General features: G+C 50.4%; 1 protein-coding gene across 3 annotated transcripts in view; it reads left to right on the top strand.

The window, feature by feature from the left end:
• AJAP1 (adherens junctions associated protein 1) overlaps positions 1-17,038 on the top strand; it is a 114,657-nt gene extending 97,619 nt beyond the window's left edge. Inside the window, exons 3-6 of one of the 3 annotated variants that reach the window (XR_008661944.1) lie at positions 4,823-4,910; positions 7,029-7,271; positions 8,935-9,066; positions 15,915-17,038. Coding sequence is in view for 1 of the 3 variants with exons in the window: in XM_055306316.1 (XP_055162291.1) it covers positions 4,823-4,910; positions 7,029-7,271; positions 8,935-9,007 (404 nt within the window). In the remaining 2 variants the exon portion in view is untranslated. Of the gene's footprint in view, positions 1-4,822; positions 4,911-7,028; positions 7,272-8,934; positions 9,070-13,959; positions 14,063-15,914 lie in introns of those variants that run through there. The other 2 variants (XR_008661943.1, XM_055306316.1) reach the window with 2 other exon arrangements.
• Positions 17,039-22,814: the final 5,776 nt, after the last annotated feature.

Below are 22,814 nucleotides of genomic sequence, written 5' to 3'. Positions count from 1 at the left end.
TCTTGGGGGTTAGAGTGTACATTCTCTTTAAGGTGACCTCGTGGTTCTCCCAATTACAGCTTGCCTGACAGCTGGTGTAGATACTGTTCAAGGATTGCCTTGCCGGGAGTCAGTAGGGTTTGTGGGACAGATGTTCCTGCCTGAGCTGAGTAATGGCCATAGGGGACCTGACCTGAGGAAACACTATTTAAGGTGGGACTATCGGGAGAAATTAGTGAAGAAGGAGTGAAGCTGGGGAGATAACCTCCCAAGAACCCTGCTATTTTCGTGGGGCAGGCAAAGCCAGTAGGCTGAAGTCCCTCTTGACACACCAATTCTGAGATCTGAACATTCTTGTCTTTTGGAAAAATGCAGCTCCTTTTCAGCCAATGGAGAAAATTGTAAGACATGTAGCTGAAATATTTCTAAGGGTCCTTGGACTTAATTGTTGAAATTCTCCCTGGAGTTTGGTTTCCAAAAATCAAGAATCCTGTCTAATTGAGTTCTCAAGGAAACTGTCACACAAAGTGATCTGTGGTCAGGCCAACCTCACATCACAAACCCAGCAGGGCAAAGCTGCCCGTTGCTGATTGTTATGGTCCAGCTTGCTAAGATGTACCCGTGGCTATCTTTGAAATCACCTTGGCAGTGGCCAGTGAAATGCTCAGAATTCAGTAAACCTTTGATGATGGGGTGTGAATGTTCTAATCTTGGGAACCAAAGGTTTGAAGATTGAGTTCCAGCCTTAACCAATCGTTCAAAATACATATGTATTCTACTTAATTTATAAGACAAACCACCCTCAGCTGTTCACCTAAATTAGAGGCCAGAAAACTATAGCCTGTGAGCCAAATCTGGCTGCTGTCTAGTTTTGTAAATAGTTTTATTGGAACATAGCCACACCCTCTTGTTTGCATGTTGTCCATAGCTGCTCTTGCCCCGTAATGGCCGGATTGGGAAGTCGCAACAGAGACCATACTGCCACAAAGCCTTAAAATATTTACTCTCTGGCCCTTAATGGTGAGGTTTGCCTACCCAGCATCCATGGAAAGACTTAAGGGATTTATACAGATGAAGAAAGGACTCCTGGCATTTGGGGAGGACTCAGTAACAGGGCAGATGATTGAAACAGGACACCACTGCTCACTGCTCTCCTGTTCTCTCCTTAGTAGCTGGTCTCCCAGAAAGAGGAAATGAGGAGGCATCCTTATGGTTTTTCTGTCTTCCTACCTGCTTCTTACCAGTGTCATTCTTGCCACATGTCACAAGGCCTGATCCTTGTTAAACCATCATAAGAATGGGGTCTATGGGATCTTTTTACATAGCTATTGATCTTTTATGCATGAGCCCAAGAGCCCATCAAAACGCATGGGAAGGCGTTGAAGCATAAGGCAGTTTGCCTTGCAAGTAAAGTATGTAAGAAGTAGTCAGATGTTTGCCTCTAGCTAGCTCCATGACCAGAATGTAGCTACAGATGGGTCTGTTTGGTATTAGATATTTGATTTTCTCTAAGACTCCAGAGCAGAGAACTGTCTTTCATCCTGGGTCTGCCAAATGATGATGGGAAAGTCACTTTACTCCTCAGCATCAGGCTCCTCATCGGTGAGGCAGGTGCAAAAGTGCAGGATGCTGGTGGATTAGATTGATCACATGTGAAGGCTTGGCAAGGTACCTGGCATAAAGAAGTCCTTCTAGAAAGCATAGCAGATGATCCTGGCTGGTTATTAACCCACTTATCATTTCCTCCAAAATTTAATTTGGTAAGTTCTATGGAGGAATTCTGTACCGAAGGCAGAAGGGCCTCCAGAAGAAGGCAAGCTTTAGGGTTATATCATTACCCTTCTCCCTGTTGCCCCGGTTTTTATTTTCTACTTTTCAGTTATGCATGTAATAAGTCAGCCAGCTACAGTTGTGAGGGACTGTATTAGATTGTGTGTGGGGTTACGGGTGGGTTTGAAGATGATGATGATGCCCCTTTCTTACAGAGTCTCAGGAACTTATGAGGACCTCAGGCAAAGAGCTGGTCTTCCATTCTGAGAGTCCTCAGGGAGGGAGAGAGTCCCTTGAGCCCACTGTTCTGCCCTCAGGCCTCAGTTTCTTACATCTAGCAGATGAGGAGAGGCAGTGCTTTCCCAACCTCACCCACAGGGGGAATGGGAGGCAAGCAAACATCTAGGATTCAGCTGGTCAAGGAACTCCTAACTTCCAAGGACATTAGCCACTGCAGATACTCAACCCAAAAGAATTCCCATAGTAACAAGATAAGAGGTCAAAATCTGGCAGTGCCCTGGGCCTCCTGTGGTCCTGCAGGTGCTGGGGCCTCTCAGTGCCTCCAGCTGAGCCCACCCTAGCAGTTGAACCAACCCCCACTGCCCATCTTGGCTCGCCCACTCAGTGTGTACTTCCACATTGCCAGTCTCCATAAGTTGAATTCTCCTGACCTAGAAGATGGAAGGCTTAGCCCAAGAAATGAAGACTCAGAGACTGGGGTACAACCTGCCAACAAATGGCTGAGAAGCTTTTGGCATGGGCCTGGAGCCTTTCCCATGGGGTCTATCCATGGAGGAGGTGGTGAGGCTCGAACCTGCCTCCATGATGTAGAAGCTTACTCTCCCCCAGGAATGTAGATGGGAGAGGTGCCAGCCTCCGCTTTGGAAGACAGAGGCCCAAACTGAGATTAAAGAAGGTCAGAGCAAAAACAGAAGTGAAGGCTGAGCTCAGAATCGTATTATACACTACTGCTCTTAGTATGGGCTTTGAGCTAGCAGATCCTGTGTGATCCAAGGAATTTACACCAAGCGGGCCACATAATTTTTGCTTCCATAATGGATGATGATAGTGTCTCCCTTTGAGAGCTGTTACCAGGAATAATTTGGACAATGCACATCTGACAATTGTTATAGTTACTGAGCATGTCTGAGATCACCATAATCACCATTATCACCACCATCATCACCAGCACCATCAACGCCACCATCATCACCATCACCGTCATTTCCAACCCTTCCTCTGCCAACAAGGTCTTAGTTGGGTGTTGGGGAAGCTGCTGAATAGTTGGGGTCACTGAGACTGGTGGGTAGTGCATTGTTAATGAGACTGAGGGTGATCCCTGGGGCATACCTAGCTATCAATCCCATTGGAAAGCTGATTTGCAGTCTTATATGAGAAGGCAAACTGGCCCAGAGGTTTATTGCAGGTGTCACAACTTGGGCACATGTGTATGTTCAGCCATTGGCTAGGACCAGCAGTGAAGGTTGCCACTTTAGAAAATGGGCACTAGTGCAGCTGCTCCCTAGAAGGGGGCACTGTGGCTTAGTTGGTCAAAACTGATGCTGCTTGGCATGCAGTTAGGTGCTCAATAACTGGTTCTTGAATTAATGGATAAAAGAATAAATGAAGGGAGTTCCATTACATTCATGTGTCTTCTCCAGTTTCCCTCGTGGTGCCTATGCTGTGGGCTCAGGATGGGAATCCCTCATGACAAACAGAAATAGTCCAGAAGATAGGCAAACAGGAAGAGAAAGCTTGTTTTCTGGTCATGCCAACTTTGAATCATTTATTAGCAATTTCCCCCACGAGGATCATATTCAGTAGAGAGGTAACATCTGTTTGCAAGCCTGTGTCCTTGGGAGACCGCCAGAAAAACCTTATATTCTGAAATCCTCCACACTGGGACCTGCGTGCTCCTTGTTCTCACCCCAGGACCTGCTGGGTTCTTCGGGGGTGATGGGCTGGACTCTGCAGGTAGACTCCAGAGGTGGACAGAGGCAAGTGCTTACACATCCCAAGTGCTTGAACATGAAGAAATTAATGTTTCCATGGGACAGGGTGCTGCCACTTGCAGGGCTCGCTGCAGAACCCCCAGGACCTTTATGGTCCAGCTCCTCAGGTAGGGTTCCTTTTGATCAGAGAACAGGGCCTTTGCAGGTGGCTTTTTTGGACCAGTGATTCCGCTGGGCATGCCCCAGTGTCCGTGTTCCAGGAAGGATGTGACAGGTGTGTTGTCTTGGGTGGGAGACCGGAGGTAGGAGCTTTACCTCCCACCACTTGCATCTGTGGTTAGTGGAAGATGGTGCAGGGGGTGGGGGCAGAGGGAGAGGGTGGGAGGGAATCCGGGTCCTCTGCCACCCCTGTCTGTGGTTAGCAGACAGCTCTCAGGTGGGGCTCAGGCTGCCCTTTTTCTGTTTCTGACTTGCTGTTTCCACTCCTCACCCCCAGGGCACCGCTGCATCCTCCTACCCCATGTATACACACACTGCAGACACAGGGCAGCGAGGCTGCACTACTGATCCTTTTCTGGGCCTTTGGAAAGTATGAGTCTCTAGGCCTGGGTCTTTTATTTTGGGAACATCATCAGGCTATGAGCATCTTGGAGGGACTCTGGAAAGAGGAAGACATTGCCCAGTGATCCAGTTATTCCTGAGTCTGCCAGGGGGTCAACCCATGACCCCTCTCCCTTACCTTCCCAATAAATCCTGGGCTGCCCTGGTCCCTCCTGTGTGTCCCCTCAAAGGCCTGGTGCTCAGAATCGAGAACTTACCCAGGTGGGAGGAAACAAAGGAAGTATGAGGTCCTGGGGGCGTGCCTCAGCCAGAGCTTACCTGGGCCAGGTGAGGGGCTTGGCAGTTGCAAGAAAGGACACAGCTGCCTGTGGGCTAGGTCACAGCTGGGGAGCCAAGAGATGCTGAGGCTCGGACTCTTTTCCTGGACTCCAGGTGAGAGCTGTCCTGGTACCCAGGGCACCTGCCAGGACCTGCTCTAAGGAGGAAAGACCCTTGCCCTTCCTGGGCTCCTTTGTCTCCTGCCCTGGTCTCATGGCTGCCCCCTCCTTCCTTTTTTCCAGGTCTGGCTGTTCATCAGATTATCACCATCACTGTCTCCCTCATCATGGTCATAGCTGCTCTGATTACAACTCTTGTCTTAAAAAACTGGTAAGGCTCCTTGGCCCCTCTGGGCTGAAAATGGGGGCTGTGGGGGGCTCCTGGGGAAGTGTGCACAGAGTCTCCTACTTTTCAAACCTGGGCTCCATTGCATCCCAGGGCATTGTTTTTCTCATTTGGGCCAGCGAATGGGGTGCAGCTCTGGCTCTTGAGACCCCTTGAGGAGCATCCTCTGAATGTGGGTTTGTGTGCAGGATGTGAGTGAGCCTAGCCCCCTCCTCCTCATTGGGCAGCAGGTGCTCCTCTTCCTGAAGCCAGTGGCTGCATTCACTCATGCCTTTCCATGCCGCCCAGCCAGTCCCAGCAGCCCCGGCGGGTCCACACCCACCTCTCGCTGCCCCCGGCTGTCCAGGCGGCAGTGCTCAGTTGGAACCCTTCCTTCCTCTTGCAGCCGCTCCGTGTCTACTGAACTAGGTTATTGCTTTGCTCCAGGGAGCCTGTCTTTGCCTATTTCCTCCTGGAAATTGGCCTACTTTGAGGTTGGCCTTGCTAGGTTTACACACCTGCTACACCCCTGGGAACACAGGGGCCCTGCTGGGTGACCCTGCTGCACACACACCTCTGAGGCCCCATCTGCCTGCAGCCACCCCTCCAGCAAATGTGTCTCCATTTGGCATCAAAGCTCCAAGTCCCTCGTAGAATAATACACCCAAATGATCCCCCTGTCACCGGCAGGTGTTGAGAGGAAACCATACGGGGCTGATGGGCGGCAGCTGCCACGAGGGTCCAGATAATGGGAATTGAGGGAAAGCCAGTCCCCAGAGTTAGCGAAGGTGGGAGGGTAGGGATTGGCACAACCTCAAAACAGACCTCAGAGCAAACCAGTGAGGCCTCCCAAAGGCCAGCAAAGCCGGGGCCTGGGGAATTTTCCGGGACAGGTGATGAGGACAGCACTCCGCTTGCCACTGCAGGGCGTCTTGGGCAGAGGCCGGCCAGCGGGCCAGAGGAGGGACTCTGGAGCCTAGGACCAGGGGGATGTGCGGCAGGACAAATTCCATGGATCATCCTGATGGCCCTCAGAGGGGACACTTGCAGTGTGACAGGCGGGCCAGCTCCCTCTTTGTTTCCCACATTTAGGTTTGCAGCAAAGCCTCAGGGAGCTCTTCTGGGGAAGACAACACAGGCAGTGGATGAAGGGGTTCATGACCTTGCGGGGGGGCTCCCCTGGCTTTTGCATTGATCTTTCCACCTTTGTTTACGGGGTGAGGCTTCTGGACCAGGAAGCAGGGCTCCTCTTGCTGGAAGGTTGAGACAGGGCACGTCCATGACTTACAGGAAGATGGGCTCATCGACCCTCGCCGCTCAGGGCCCTCCTTCTGCATTGACTCTGAGCACAGTGGGACGGGGGAGAAGGGGAGCTAGGTCCCCAGACTGGGGGCACCCCAGATTTCCTTCTAGCTGCCCTCCTCCATGGAGATGGGACTCATTCTTGTGACTTGCTGGAAGTGTGTGGGAGAGGTCCCCCATTGTCTCCTCCCTCGGCTCCCGTGGCTGATGAGGGTGGGGTTCCATGTCCATCCTTGGTGGTGTTGGGAGGCCTCTGTGGTCCAGAGGATCAGGAAAGTATCCATAGGGCGTTCAGGACAGTTCTCTCCATAGACCTGACGGCAGGTGGATGTCACCCAGTGAAGGGTGGACGATCCACTTTCATTTCCAACTTGGGACGTGGGCAGGGAAGGGGCTGAGGAGGCAGGGCTCCCCACTTAATAATTCTCCCCAGAGATAGTTACACAGTCCATTCCAGAATGAACCACCAGACCAGCCCCACCAGTACCCATCAGCTCATGGGGAAACTGAGTCAGCACCACTGCCTGGCTGACATCATTTGGCCAGATAAGGCCTCATCCCTGGGAGAACACAGCTGAGACACTTCCCTTATAATCTACCCCACAATAATGGCCACATTTAAAATTCAAATTTTATTAACAAAAAAAGAGAGAGAGAGGGAGCGAACTGATTGTTTGTGGTTGATCTTTTTGAAGAGGCTGGGAATTACCATTTAATATTAAATGACGAATAATTAATGCTTGGAGACAAAGGTCCCATGGTCTAAGTGCCGGGTTCCGGCATCTGCCCACCGCACCCCCACCCCGACTTCTCTGTCACCAGCTGTGCCCAAAGCGGGAACACGCGTAGGAATAGCCACCAGCGGAAGATCAACCAGCAGGAGGAAAGCTGCCAGAACCTGACGGACTTCACCCCTGCCCGGGTGCCCAGCAGCCTGGACATATTCACGGCCTATAACGAGACCCTCCAGTGCTCTCACGAGTGTGTCCGGGCGTCTGTGCCCGTGTACACCGACGAGACGCTGCACCCGACCGGGGAGTACAAATCCACGTTTAACGGGAACCGGTAAGCTCAGGCCTGGGCCAGACCCCGGGGCCACAGCAGTGTCGCAGGGGCCCTGTTGACCAGTGGGGGGCATCCTTCACGTGTTTCTGCAGGGCAGGGAGGGGTGAGCAAAGGGACACAGCTCCTCTAGTGAAACGAGAGGGGCGGGCAAACATAGAAGGTGTTGCGGCACCCAGAGACAGAACGGAGCAGTCAGCGTTGACTTCCAGACTCCACACTTGGGGAGGAGACAGGCAGCCCCCCACCCCCTGGACACCCTGGGGTGGAGGCTGGGCAGGCGTCATGCCAGCCTGGAGCTCTGGGCCTTCTGATATCGACACACTACCCGTCCGTCTCTCTGAACGCCCAGCAATAAAATGTCAGCGGCGCATCTAGCAAAAATATCAAATACCAACCAGACTCCTGGTTATTAAATGCTTTTTTTTATTAATCATGTGTAATCCTTCAAAGAAGACATGACCCGAAAACCATCCCTGGGAACATTTAAGAAACCCTGGAGTCAGCTTCCGAGGGTTTATCCAGAATTAGATTAAAATATCAATAAGCTATTTTTTTTAAGTGAGCATGCACATATGCATCATTTTGTAAATTTAAACAACAACCACTTAAAAATCTGGGAAGAAACCAGTAGGAAACCAGGTGGACCTAGCAGCAGCTAGGGATACATGCCCAAAGGGACCCAAAGCGTGCCTCCCAGAACCAAGGTCGAGGAGACTCAGGGTGACGTTTGGCTGTGCTGCCCGTCATTCACAGGCCCCTGTCCTGGCCGTGAGATGGGGCCTTCCTTAGGCTCCCCGCTTGTGTCTCCACACTGGACTCTGTAGTACTCCCCGAGATGGTCCTTTCCCAGCCGAGGAGACTGGAGAGCAGGATTCTTGGGACTGTCCCTCCAGCCCACGTGGCTTTTACTTAGCAGCATTTGGGGAGCACCTTGGTTCCATCCCAGCCTTCCAGAAGGCCTAGTTAGCAGAGAACTGGCAAAAGGATTTTCAGACCATTTCACCGAGTGCGCGTGTGTCGGTTTGGATATGAATGCTGGCCAGCCAGGGCTTCAGTTTTGGGGTGGGGGGTGGGTTACCAAGGGGCATTGTTGTTTCCATTTGTCCCCCTCTGGCCTTGCCCTGTCCACTGCAAGGTGGGCACAGCTGGTGCTTGTAGCCCTGGTTCCGAAGCATCGGATGGAATAGGTTTTTATTTTTGGGCCTGACGTGATGCACTGTTGACTTTCACTGGCCTTTGGAGAGGGGAGCTTAGGTCTCAAAGGTGACCAGTTACAGGGTAGCCGCTTCAGAAGTCAGGCCTGCCCACTCCGTAATGTGCAGGAAAGTGGGTGGCATTTCTATCCTTGGAAGTGGAGACCCCAAACTTTGTGCATGTTCATAAATTAAAAAACTAAAATCTGGAGTGCCAGCTTCCTTCTGTGCATGGCTCCCTCAGGTTCTGTGTCCTCCAAGGCCTTCTAGGGTGGATGTGAGAGTGAGCTAGCCACGGAGGGCGGTAGGGGGGTTTGCCTCCTGCCGGAGGCCAGTGGGTCCCCATGGAGCTTGGCCTTCCTGGGTTCTTCTTGGCTCAAGAAGACAGTTTTCGGCAGCAGGTCTGAGCCCGCCTGCTTGTCGGGTGTCCCATACCAACACGCACAAGCCCATTTTTCTGCTTGCTGCAGACCCTCTTCTTCTGATCGACATCTTATTCCTGTGGCCTTTGTGTCTGAGAAATGGTTTGAGATCTCCTGCTGACTGGCCGAAGTCTTGTTTACCTCCTGGGGGCAGGGCAGACGCCATGTGTCTGTTTTATGGTACGTACCTCTTTTTCTGGACATTGATTGATTTTTTCCCCCTTTGCCTCACCTTCCCCATCCCTGCCTTCACTCTGGGACACCTGGGAGCCCTTCTCCACATGGCAGATGGAATTCCAATAGTGCTGCCGTCCAGAGTGTGAGCCGGAGAGCTGGGCTTGTGGTCTCTCTGCTGCACTTGTTAGAAATGCCCCGGTGGGAGGGAGGGACAGACACAGAGGACCGGCCCGAAGGAAGGCCCCAGCCTGTGTGGCTGGCCGCTGGCAGAGAAACCGGGTCTCTCAGCAGGCAAGACCAGGGCAGTGGCTGTGCCGGCAGGCATCACACCTGCATCGGATGTCTCTACATCAGCGGGGAGGGCGTGGGGGAGAATTAAAATACAATTTTGGATATAAAAATAAGAGATAAGAAGGGAAATGATAAAGGAAGAAAGCAAAGAGTTGAGACATCTACTAATTTGAAGCCAGGGACCAGCACCAAAACAGGATGAATTTTCCACGCTCTGCTGGATAGGAACATTTGGTTTGCTTTCAGTGATATTAACTTTAATGCTAACGTTAAATTGCTTTCTTCTGCACCAAATCTTCCAAACACGCAGGCTGCTGGGGGGAGAAAGAACATTTCGCCCCCATGACTGCACATGCTCGACGCGCAGTCAGTAGAGGCAACCCGGGCTTTGGGCTTTCTGGTTTGTTTTTCTTTTTTGACGTTGGGTTTTCTAAGGATCCTCATTTTTTTCTCATCCACAGATACTCTGTGACATCAGATCCCTTCCCTGAGTAGGGAACTCGGTTTCTAGGACATTGTCAGTATCTGAAAATACTGCTTCTTCCTTCTGCCCGCCTCCCAATGCAGGAATCACTGTCCGAGTGGGCAGCAGGTGCTTCCCCGGGGGGCACAGGTGTGCCCCTTCAGGGGCCAGCTCTCAGCTCAGAGTCCAGGGGGAGAGGGCAGCTGGAGGAGCCTATGGCTTTCAGAAATAGAACTCAACGAGTCAGTCCTAATCCAGCCCTAATGAATCGAATGTTTGCTCCAAATCAAATCTCCAGCCCTCACTTCCTGTCCTGAAGCCAAAATGACCTGCTTAGCTTGGTGTTCAGCCATCGGGCAGAGGACTATGATTAGATTAGAATGGAAAGCACTCCTCCCTACCCGCTCGAAGGCCTTTGTTGGGGCTGTGCAGGTGTGTTAGGTAGGATGCCCTCTGTTCCCGATCATTCAAGGGCCAGATGCACCTGCATGGCCCATCCATCAGAAGCTCGTGCCTCTGACTTCCTCAGTGTGACTCACCTCATTAAGGCCAGGGACAGAGTTCCTGTTGGAGTTCCAACCAGGCTAGCAACAGGGAGCTTCTTATTAGCAGTGGAGTTCCCGCCTGCCTGGGAAACTGCAGGATGGCTTGGTGGTCACCAGCATCCCTGTTAGGATTTTAAAAATGCATAAAAGCATAAGACATTGATCTGGCCCTGCACATCGAGGCTTCTGCTCCCTTCTTTCAAGAGCTGTAGACTCATGGCCTGGAGGTGGGCATGCCCTATGCTCCAGGGAGCCCCTGCTGGTGGAGGTGGGGACAGGTGCCCTAACGTGGACTTTCAGAGGGTACTTATGGAGCACTCTTTACATCTAGGGACTCATACTGTTCTCCCAGAAATGCCACTTTACAGAGGGGAAGCTGAGGCATGAAACAGTTAAGTGACTTGCCTGAGGTCAGTCAGGTTGCAAGTGGTGTGGCCAGATCACCCCCAGGTGGCCTGGCTCTGTCCCCTGTCCCACACCCAGCCCAACCCCAAGTGGGAAGAAAGTCGGTGGCAGCTGAAGATGGGCCTTCCCAGTAAGTTGGCATCCTGGGACATTCATCTCAATTCTGCAGGGCAGAAACCACATAGACAGGAGTGCCCAAAAGCCTGAGCCACCAGCCTTCTCATCCACATTGGAACAGGGAGCCACAGCCCTGACTTAAAAAAAAAAAAAAAAGTAGAAAAAAGTGCTTTTATTGACTCTTCTGCTCCAGAAAGCTTTTGTGTCCCAGTTCTCTCTTCTAGCAACAGAGAGCATCAAAGGACCCCATGGACTATTGGTGGGCTCTCCCCATCTGCTACTTGCAGGTGGGCCCTGCCTGGACCACGTTCCTCTTGGGGTGTCTGGACCCCACCTGCCAGCTCACCCCAGCAGCTCTCTCAGGACCATCTCCATTTGTAGGAGGTGATGCATCTTGACCCATTCACTGTGGATCCCAGGTGAGCCGTCTGGGGAGATGAGGCTCAACAGGACCTACTCTGAGTCCCACCCTGAGCAGCCGCCACACCTGGGTGCTCCAGCCACCACCTGTTCCCGCAGATGCAGAACAGGAAGGCCACGTAGTCTTGTTAGCCTTTGATAAATGCTTAAAGATTCCTTCACCATGTGCCGGACAGACTGTTTATCAGTCACGGGGAGGAAAGCATTCGGATTCTAAGTATCCCTGATTCTTGCAATTAATGCCTGGACATGAGCATCGAGCGGAGAATGGTCAGGAAGATCGCTCAGATTTACTAGGGTACTTATTGTCCCTTAAATAAATAGCAATTAATACTAAAACATTTAATTAAGGTTTAAGAGCCAGCGGAGATATTTATCTCTTGCATAGCTTTTAAGCCTCTGCAAATGCATTTTTAATGATGATATAGCAGTTCGTTAGCACACCATCTTGTTGGCTCATGCTAACCCCCACACACATGTGGGACCCAAAGGTGGCCACGTTCGCTTCCCCGCAGGCAGGTGGGTGGTGGTGCCTGCACTCCGGGACACAGCACCCCAATCTGGGCAGGTGTTCACCCTGTCTTCCCTATTTGGCCTCTACAGTAGATTCCAGCAAATTCGTGCCTCAGACCACCTCCAGAGTGGCACCCGGCTGTTCTGGATGTGACACCATGAAACTGGCCTTTTCCATACTCCGTGGAAAAAGGCTGGGGACACCTGCCTGCCATTGGCTCTTGGGCTAATTTCCTGTCGTTTTTCATATAACAAGTAAACTTCAGAAAACCTCATTAGTGTTCAGATCTTTGCATTTGCCAAGGCCACTTTATTCCCCACAGAGCGCAAAAAGTAATAAAAGTTCTCGCATCTGAAGCCAGTAAGAAATAAATCATGTTTTATTATTATTTTCAAAAACACACTGAAGACATAACTAATAAAACCCGAGAAACGCACCTGAGCCTTCCCGCTTTGTTCTAAAAAATACATTAACAGAATACCCAGCTTTTGCAATTCAGAGGAACACTGTTTTCCAAGCAGCATGCAGACCACTCTGCAAACTGATCTAAACTGAGCACCAGCAGCAAGGCAAACTTGGTGGCAAAGTAGCCCTTTCAGGATGCGGAGAAATTTAACTAGCAGCCAGTGGCTCCAGGGCCCTCTTGCCATAGTCTGTTCATTGTTTTGCAAAAGCAGTCACTGATCTTTGAGCCTGGGACCCACCATGTGGTTGGCTGCTGGTGGGGCCAGGCAAGCCCACAATCTCTTTCCAGGCAGCAGAGGGCACTAGTTTCTCCAAAGTCAGAATTTATCCCAGATCCCAATCTCTCAGATCACTTTGCAAGGCGCAGCTTCTCTTTCTGGCCGGGAACCAGGTGTGGACGCCTTCGCCACGTTCCTCCAGCCAGGACGTGGGGGTGGGGGTGGAGGGGTTCTCTTGGCTATCTTTCCCAACTGGCCTGGGATGCACGTCCCTCTCTGGTCCCTCTCAGGGTCAGTGTCCAGCTGGGAGGTTCACACACCAAGCCTTGAGAACAGAAAGCCACAAGCCCTCCCAGGAGCTGAGTGCAAGCAGCAGGAACCTAGGGCAGACATGGAAGGTGGCCAGGGTAGCCTCACGCCCTCCTCCTGTCCTATCAGGGCGATGCCACCCTTGTTGGAACCCCTCACAGGGAACCCGTGAACCTCTGTGGGAAGCCAGTACTGCTCTTCAAGTGGATATTCAGGGCACAGGGCTGGAGCCATGTCCCTGTCCTTCCCTCCCTCTCTTTCTCTCTCTGCCTCTTCATCCTGAGATTTTGGGTAGAGACAGATGCCTGTAGGTTTGGAAGAGGCTCTGTCCCCGAGCAGCACAAGGACCCCTCTGTCAACCCTTGCATGAGGCTCTCCTAGTCATAATCCACCTGTAGGCAGCGTGTGAAGGTCATTTCAGGCTTTAGTCTCAAGGGCTGCAGACAAGGCTACTTCCACACAGATGCCTCTTCCCTTAGCTGCATCTAGTACTGAAGGCCCCAGGCCAGGCACAGAGCTGGAGCCCCAGCGAGCCAAGGTGGACCTCGCAGGACTTGTGACAGCTGGGGCGACACATGGCACATACACACTCAGGTGAGAGCCCGTGCAGCTCATCCTACAGGAGCATGCTCTAATAGACAAACTTGAAATAGAGATCACAGTTAGGAAAGGAAGGGACATCCAGGAAGGCCTCCCCAGGGAGGTGACCAACCACAGAAACCTGAAGGACACAGAGTCAGAGATTTGCCATCGGAGGCCAGGCAGCTGCCTGGAACATTGAGGCAAAGGGATGCAGGGCAAAGAGGCAGAAGCACTGAAGTCCCTACGGATGTCCCCCCACGAGATGGCTGGCCCGAGGGGAGGGGTGAAGCAGCGTCTGGCACCTCCATCTGTCTGGTTAAGCTCAGAATAAAGGATCAGAAAGCAGCCCTGCCAAGGTTCTCGCAGGAAACCTCTAACGCAGGACCCTCTGCCAGTGAGGAGGGGGCGCTGCTCGTCATCGTGCTGGGACAGGGGACAGCTGCTCAAACCAGACACTCACCAGGCACAGGCTTCAGTGTCTCCATGTTTTTTTGATGTACATTTCTTAAGTTTTAAGCGGCAACATGTCCATAATGTGAAACTGACCATTTTAACCATTTTTAACAGCACAGCGGCATCAAGCACGTTCACGACATCATGCATCCATCACCACCACCTGTCTCCAGAACCTCCTCATCGTCCCAAACTGAAACTCTGACTCCATGAAACACCGACCGCCCCCCAACCCAAGCCCTTCCCCCAGCCCTGGTGCCTCCTTCTCCTCTCGGGCTCTATGCTTTTTGCTCCTCTAGGACCTCATATGAGTGGAGTCATAGAAGATTTGTCTCCACATTCTTAGCTTTCCAAAAACTAGAATGAAGATAGACACACAGGAGGGACATCTCTCTCTGTTATAATGGCTTCATTTTTTAAACCCCCACCCCCACCCCATCCTAGAAAGTGGAGGTGAGCAAGTGCAGAGCACAGCTGGAGAACAGCTGCCGAGGGTGGTGGCACCCATCTGGTGAGATGTCCTGTTTCTTTACACAACATGACACACCCCCACCCCCTACCCCCACTCACAGTGGAGTGGGCAGCCCCACAAGAGATGAGTAGATGTTCTATTCAGGCCTCCTGGACTTGCCCAAATGTGTCGTTTGGAGGTGAGGAGGCCCCCAGGGGCCCTGCCTTCATATCCAGACCAGGAGGGTTCCTGGAAAGGAAATGAACCCCCACACCCCCTGCCCAGGTGGAGGAGACTGTGCTCAGGCTCCCGGTACAGAGGGGTCTGAGTTCCTGCAGCCTGAAGCCTGAAGATGTGCCCTCCACCCCGCCCCAGCCTGGGTGCCCTGAAGCCCTTATTCCTGGGGAGGATCATCCCACGGGCTTGACTCAGGATGAAGAACCCTACCCCCTAGTCTGTTGAGAAAGGAGTAATGAGCCCAGGCCGGGCACGTGATCAGAGTCTCCCGGGGAGCTTGCAGAAACCATCTTCACAGTTCCCACCCTGAGGAGCAGGGCGGGTGCAGGACCCTGTTTTCCAAAGTGCTCAGCTCAGCCTATGACTAGGATGGGGCCAGGCTGGCCGCTGTGCCGGGAGGTGCTACGGAGATGCGAGAGCCCCAGCCGTGTCCTTCTGTGTTTCATTTTAGAATTGTTGCCTCCATTCTAGTTGTGTCATCAGCATAGATGAGGGTGCAGTGTCACCCCCCTTTATGCTGTTTGCAGGTCCTCATTTCCTGTAACTGTGGGTGCAGAGGGCTCCAAGTGACAGCAGAGAGAAACAATGCCCCCTCCTTCCAGCAACAGCGCCTCCAGGCTGAGCCGTGACGTGCTCCAACACCCACCACCATGCCCAGAACAGCCGTAGCTCCCTGACTCTCTGGGAGATGCTGGCCTCTGAGATCTGTCACGGGGGCGGGAAGACTTTGGGGTTCCTACTTTCTGAGGCTATGCCCGGGCTGGGTAAGAGCCGCCCCTCCTTTGCAGTCAGCTAACTTGGCCTGCAGGCACATGTGACTCACCTTCTTCCTGTTGTCAGCAAGATCACCTCTTGGGGAGACCCAGGACGTGGTTTTTCTGATGCAGTCCATGAATCTCTCCAAGTCCCAGCCTCACTGAGCCTCCAGCTGAGCAGTGGAGTGAAATGGACTCTGTTGCTTCCCACCATCCATAAATGGAGTGGGCAGCACCTGCGCTCTTGGCGGGTAGGAGCTGGAAAGGGACTCAGCGTGGTGCTAGATGCGCTCAGTCCCGCAGGCTTGGGGTGCGTGGCGCCCTCATAGTTAATGCAGGGGTGGTCCCAGCCCCTCTTAGGAAGCGCAGGCTCACTCCTGATGTGGGCAGAAGAAACAGCCCCTTCATCAATTACTATGATTAGCACGAGGTCCCTGGGACTCCTCGCATGTGCACCAATTCCTGGTGCCCAAGGCTGGCAGACACCCTGCCTGCTTGGGGACACTGGTGTCTGTAAGCCAGCGAGCAGCCTGGGGCTTGGTTGCAGAGGCTCAGAGGGGCTGCACAGACTCATCCTGCCCTTGGCTCCCTACTATTTAATCTCTTCTTGTTTTCTTTCCACACAGGATTCCGTTGGTGAACCTGTAAAAAAAAAAAAAAAAAAAAAATTTAAATTAAAAAAAAACAACAACAACAACCACACACACAAAACCTAAAACTAAACTTTCTACGGGGAGGGTCCCCATACCTACCGCTTCAGTTTGCCGGTGGGGAGCTCAAAGAGCAGGACGCTATAGGCCAAATATATTTTTATAAAAATGCTCACGCCTATGGGGGACTGCCTTCTGCCAGAGTTTTCTTTGGAGAACAGAAAGAAGAAAAGCAAGAAAGAAGCTGGAGACAGAGAAGGCCAGCAGGAAGCACCTGAAGCCTGGGATTTGTACTGATTCTGAACCTGTGCCAATAATACCATTATGTGCCATGTACTGACCCGAAAGACTTGGTGACCAAGCCGAAGCCAAGCGAACCACGCGTAGAAATCTTACAGAAAATGGGGGGTGGGAATCTTCCAATAGAGTCGCTATTTCTGGTTAATATACATATATAAATATATAAATACACACAGACACACACACACACTTTTTTTGTACTGTAGCAATTTTTGAATATCTTCAATGTTCCTTTTTAAAAAAATGTTATCGGTTACAAAATCTGATTTATTTAACATGCTTAGTATGAACAGAATAAACTGGTGTTTTCTACTTTGGCAACATATCGCACACACAGGCACACACATGCACACATACCCACACACAAACACGTACACGCATATATATGCATCTATTGGAAATGCAGTTCCACGAGTGAGCACATTCCTTCTGGTGACCTGGTATCCCATTGCCATCCATCCGGGGGATAGCCTGGACCCACGCAGACAGACCCCTCAATGACACATCCTGCATTTGCTGGTATTTGGTGAGTGGCACTAGATGTATAATTTATTATCTTGGGCCAGAATTAAGAATGCCATGGTTTTATATACATACATATATATAGAGAGACACATAAATACGATCTTTTTTCATCTAATTGTTTGAAGAAGCTACCTAACAGCCACGCACACATTTATGTAGCCAGCTGCTTACAAATGGGGCTGAGCGTCAGATTGGGTGGGTGGTGGATTCCTGACCATCTTTGTGTTATACAAGCATAGACCGAATTAAAGAAAATTTTCCAGTTCCAAAAATTAAAGGAATATATCCTTATAATGTGTGTGCGTATGTCAGAACAGAACCCAAAAATATACAAGGGCCCCAGTTTGTTTGAAAAGGAGGAATCATTCCATGTGTGAGGGACCCAGGCTACCCCCATGGGAGCTGTGCCCTGGCGTGTTTCACTTCTCTTCCACACACATTGGTGGACAGGTTGCTGCTCTTTCTAGAACCCAAGCATGAGTTTGAACCTTGATGGGGACTGTAGCAGAGAGGCTGTGTCTCTTGCTGGTGCTGGTTGATCAACATTTGTGTTTTGCCATCAAGAATCCTACAATGGGGCTTCCCAGTGGAAATAGGGGCTTGAGGCTGGAGCCTTGTGGAAGGGAATCCCAACCACACATACTTTGTTGGAAATACTGCCATGTCTGGGGCAGGCAACTCCCTCCCAGTCCCAGCCATATAACAGTGCCCTGGTGCCCCATTGTGCGGCATGTAGGGGCACTGTAAGGGATGGAAGGCTCCATTGGATCTTGTTTTCTCCTCACAGGGATCCCAGATTAGGTGCATGTGACCTGTCTTCTATGGATGGCCCGCATGTGACTATGATTTCACCAGTAGGGTGTGCGAACCCATCTCGTGAAATGACCCGCAAACCAGGTCAAAAGGTTGAAGGTTAGGTGGGCAGTTAGCCTTGTGCCCACTTCTTGGCCAGGCTGGTGACCTCTTTCTTCCATCAGACTCAGTTCCCCTCTAGAACACCTTGAAATGTACTTCTGCATCTCCTAGCATATGGGGGGGGAAAGCGATGCCAGGGGAGAGGAAGACCATAGTGCTAGGTCTATTTTGTTTGGAATGGCTTACCATCTGGGAAAGTCCGATTCTTGGTTTTGGTTTTGGTTTTGTCATTTCCCAAAGCTTCAGCACTTATGGAGACAACACACACACCTGCCACTAGCTCACCTGCATGGCATTAGAAGGCACACATTTCCCCATCCATCATCCATCTCATTACCCTCAGGTGGCTGGAGGTGGCATGGAGGCCCTCCTGACTCAGGTGGGCACAGCTTGGTGTGAGCATGAGGCAAGAGCTGTCTGTGCCTACTAGGGCAATGGAAGCTGCTCTCCACTCTCTGACACCCTGAGCCAGGGAGCCTGGCTGAGAAGGAGGTAATGGCAGGGTATCTGTTTGCTCACTAACAGCAGGAACCTGGGATTCCTCATGACACCACAATTTGGTGTCCATACCTCTGACTGCTGCTCAACCCCTTCCTCAGACCTCGGGTTGCACTCCTGATGCCTGAACTCTTTCCAGAATGCCATGTGATGCTGAGCTTTTGAAGGAAACTTACGATAACAAAGCTCCCCACCCCACCCCAACACATACATAGTCCCAGCCCACTGGGCACATGCTCAGGACGGGACTGGGTGCTGCACACACGCACGGCCAAGAGATGCCTGCACATTCCCCACCAGGAAGTCTGTTCTGAGTTGACATCTGTCAAAACAAATCCAACTCAGTGAAGGCTACTGTTTCATGATGATGGAGGGAGTGTGTGTAGGGATTTTAGTTTTTAAATGGTCACCTGGAAACGTGGAAGCATCATCTCTATACAAGAGGATAGTAGAAGCAAGTGAACAGGCTTACAGAATTCAGCTGTCCCAGGAGAACGTCTATAAAGTGAGATAGCACAGGATTTCCAGAGTCAGGACCTGCGCACACACGTCCTGCATGGTGTGTGTCCATGTGGTGGGTGTGGCCGTGCCCCTGCAGTGGAAGTGGGGGGCATGCTCTGCTCTGCCCACTGCTCTCCTCAGCCTCCTGCAGGCCTGCAGTGCTCCACCAGAGTTCCATCTGCCTGGTCCTTAATTTGCTGTAGATATTTTTTCCCTCAAGAAAAGCACTCAGAGGAAGAGCCTTACAGTTTGGTAAGTCCTCCAATTTTTGTTCATCTCTATTTCATCCCTGAGGTGACTGAAATCCAAGGTCAAGGCCCCTGCCGGCACACAGAGCACTGTCCATCATCTACTGTTTAAGTTTTTGGAACTGGGCTGGGTGTTGGGCACTCTGCTGTCTAGTCAAGTCTGTTTCTAGGCTTAATTACTTCTAATCTTTGTGCATTTGTCATTTTTATCTGGTTGAAATAATGAGTATAATTACTTTTGTTGACAAGCTCTGAGTGCCAAGGGGAAGGGGCTCCAGGCTCGGCTGGGAAGGCTTCCTGGTCATTCCCCACTGGGCTCGAATTCCAGTAACATCTAGGGCAAAGCCCAGCCATGTGCCCACTGCATTTGTCTCCTCGGCTACAGCCTGCTTTCACAGGGTGTGGAAGTGTAGGGACCCCTGGGGCACATCAGAGGGCTGTTAGTCTCCACAATCCATGTCCTTGCACGGTAAGGACACACCACTTAGGAAGCCTTGAGTTTTCCCAAGTGTGTCTGGTCCTTCCCCATCCTGAATTTGGGTGGACATCTCATGCTGCATTTGACTAGATATTTATTTTAATCCTTCATGGAGCATTTGAAACTTAGGAACATGGACTTACCAGCAAATCCCACCAACTCTGAATTTGACCCCTGAGAATTCAGTAGTTACTCCCATGACTTTGACATCTTCGAGCACTCTTCCTTCTTACAGATACATTGCTCTTTCTCAGCCACATTTCAGCACCGAGCAGAATCTTCTGTATAGGCTTTGGTCTTTTGAAATTTCGTGTGAGGACGTCCATCCCCATTTGTCAAAGGAAATGCACATATCAGAGAATTGACCCTTTTGCCTTGTAAGTCTCCATTTGACTCTTATTGTCCGAGGAGTTATTCCATCTTTTTTTGCTTCTTTCCCCAGATTGTCCAGTCTCATCAGCAGCTCAGGAAGCTGGGCTGACCCCAGTCTCTTGGGAGATAAGACGAGGAGCCAGGGCTGAGGTTCAAAGTCGGGACCTGCAGCCTTGTCAGGTCAGGCTGGGTCTTCCCATAACTTACATCAATCCATACCTTTCTTTGTCTGTATTGTGACACTGTCATCTTGTCTCATCAAGGAGGTCCCAGCATGAGTGAGTGTCGGCACCCCCCTGAGCTGTCCTTCCACACACTGCCCTGTCTCCACCCAGTCCCCCCACACATCACAGTGGGGAAGGGCACTGAGGCCACCCTTGTTTCACCGCATGAGCCCCTTAAGAAGACACTATTCACAGAGGCAGTTGGAAGAGAAGCAATTCTTTGTGGCTTGCCTGAATTTGTCATTCATCTGCTCATGCAAAGACTTGAACTTCTGTTATGTTGGCCACATGGTGAAGAGCAAGATGGACACGATCCTACCCTAATGAGTTTTGCTTTCTACTCTGGGAGGAGGCAGATAATTAACATAGAATAAAAAATTAATGATTTCCAGAGAAAGAGATATGTGACAGGAAGAGAATGGGGCAAAATGATAGCAGGAAGAGAAGGCAGGGCTGTTTGTGTCTCCTGGGAACCGTCACTTGCTTAAGGAGGGCTGGTTTGGGGTTGAAGTGACTAAGGAAACCTTGCTCCTACCTTCTGGATGAAAATGCAGTGCAGTACCGAAGAGGAGATGTCCCAGTCATTACAAACCATCCACCTAATTTCCCCCCAAACCCCTCACCATTCTGGCAGGGAGTGGCCCTGCAGGGGAAGCAGAGAAGCAAGATGATGAACTTCCCTCTCCCTTGACCACTGCCTCTCTCCATGGACCCTTCCTGTGCACATATGTACATTGCCAAGTCTTACTTAGGTCAACCAATTCTCAAGGAAGACACAGGAATCCAAGGACAGAGACGCAGCCCATTGGGGACTGGGGGGCCCAGAGAGAGTCATTCCTCCTGGTATGAGAAGAGAAGGCAGCTGCCTTTTCCAAAGCTCACCCTCAATACTGATCACACTTAGCAACGTACTTCTTAAACAACATCTGCTTTTAAGTAAGCAGATACTCCAAAACACGCCATGATTCATGTAATTTTGGAATGGTTATTTTGGTGCAGTTTGTCAATTTGCTATGCCATACTGTTTTTTGATCGTTTGTTTGTTTTCCAATGTAAATAGCACAGCCCACATAAATGAGCAAAACTCTCACCATCTGAGAGTTTTTGATTATTCTTCCTGACTTATTTTACATCGATGTGCTTCCGGCTATGAAGACAAACTTGCTCTTCATCCCCTACTCTGAGCCAAGATTTTTGTGTTAGTTACACTCAGCATAATTTGTGGGGTTTGGGCGAGGTCTTAAATAGTTGTTTGACATTTTGAAATATGCTGCCTGCCCTTCCTTCCAAAAAGTGTGGAGCATGGTTGTGTATAGTTTTGCATTTTGGGGTTAGATTTTCCATTCGATTACACTCGAAGTGGGTAAATAGAAGTGTGGGCAGAGAATCATCATTGTTTAGATCACCCCAGTCATCAAGCAAACAGAAGTAAACTTCTTTTATGACCTCAGATGATTCTAGAATGATCTCAACCAGCAAACACAGGATACTCAATTTCTAGAATTCAAATCAGTCACTGTGTGAGCAGACAATCCCTGGCTGAGGAATCAACTCTGCACAATCTTTCCTCCTGCCAAAGGGCCATTAGTAATGCTTGTGCTTAATTAGAGTAGCTGCCACACCAGAACAGACAGCCAGGCTCTGATGTGTTTGTACATACTCCCCTCCACTCCATTTCACTTTGGTTGGAGGGGGTTAAACACACAGGCTGCAGCAGAGGAGAAAGCTGTGCATGCATTGGCACCATGAGTGCAGAACAACCCAGGAACAGGAGGACAGATGCTTGTCATGGGCTCTTTAAGGCAGTAGTGCATGGACAGCAGGCACGTGGAGGCAAGCAGCTTCTCTCCATGGATTTTCAGACATCATGCCAGTGACAGGTCTACACTTCACCCTTGTAATTGCACAGCCCATGCCCAGATGTAAAGGCAACTGAAGAGAATAGTCAACTTGGTTATAATATGTGTCTGTGTTGGAGCTGGAATGCTAAAATAAATCTTTCCATTGCATTTCCCACTTGATGGATTCTTTGTCAAATGCTCCAAGAGTTAGTGTGCATAGAATCAAGAGAATAATTTTGAATGAATCCATAAATCTAAGTCATGTAGCTTAAGAGACATGGTTTAAGCTGGCCAAACTTACCCATCTGGGACACGTAGGTTTATGTGGGGTAGGGGTAGTTTAAACAGCTAGTAAGTATGGGGCAGGGGTCAGTGGATGTACAGTCATGTTATGTCTTCTGTGTAGGGTAGAATCAGAACACACACACGTACCATGAATAGTGTAAATTAAATAGGTTAATAAAATAAGCCGAGAGAGTTGCTGAGACATCCCCTGAGGCTGAGTTAACTCTTGCCAATATCTTGAATCTCAGAGTAAAACATCTGGTGAGAAACGTGTGGCGAGAATGATGCAGAGGATCAGATTTAGGAAATTCTGTATGAAAGTTAATTAATTTTTTCCCAGGTGGTCTCTCTCTTAAAATAGAATACCCTGGAGACCTGGGTTTTCACACATAAATCAGCATCTAAATATCTGCAACACCAAATAACAAATCCCTACAAGCTTCATTCTTATGTGGACATTAACTCAGCTGATCACACTGGTTATTCTTTATCAGATTTCTTAAATTCTGCAATAAAATGCTTTAGTGTTGATGCTTATAGCTTTTGGGCTGGCACCTGTCAATTCTTGCTAGTCTGGCTAAATATGGCAAGTTATTGCTTCCAAAGAATCGGAGAGAATATTAGCCATAGGAGAAGCTAGAACACTATATGCAGTCCTAACATCTACTTTTTGGCACCATGGTACTTAG

This window comes from Nyctereutes procyonoides, unplaced genomic scaffold, assembly GCF_905146905.1.
Source record: "Nyctereutes procyonoides isolate TBG_1078 unplaced genomic scaffold, NYPRO_anot_genome, whole genome shotgun sequence".
Lineage (NCBI taxonomy): Eukaryota > Metazoa > Chordata > Mammalia > Carnivora > Canidae > Nyctereutes > Nyctereutes procyonoides.
Note: the sequence above shows the minus strand (reverse complement) of the source record. Positions and strands in the feature narration are given on the sequence as shown.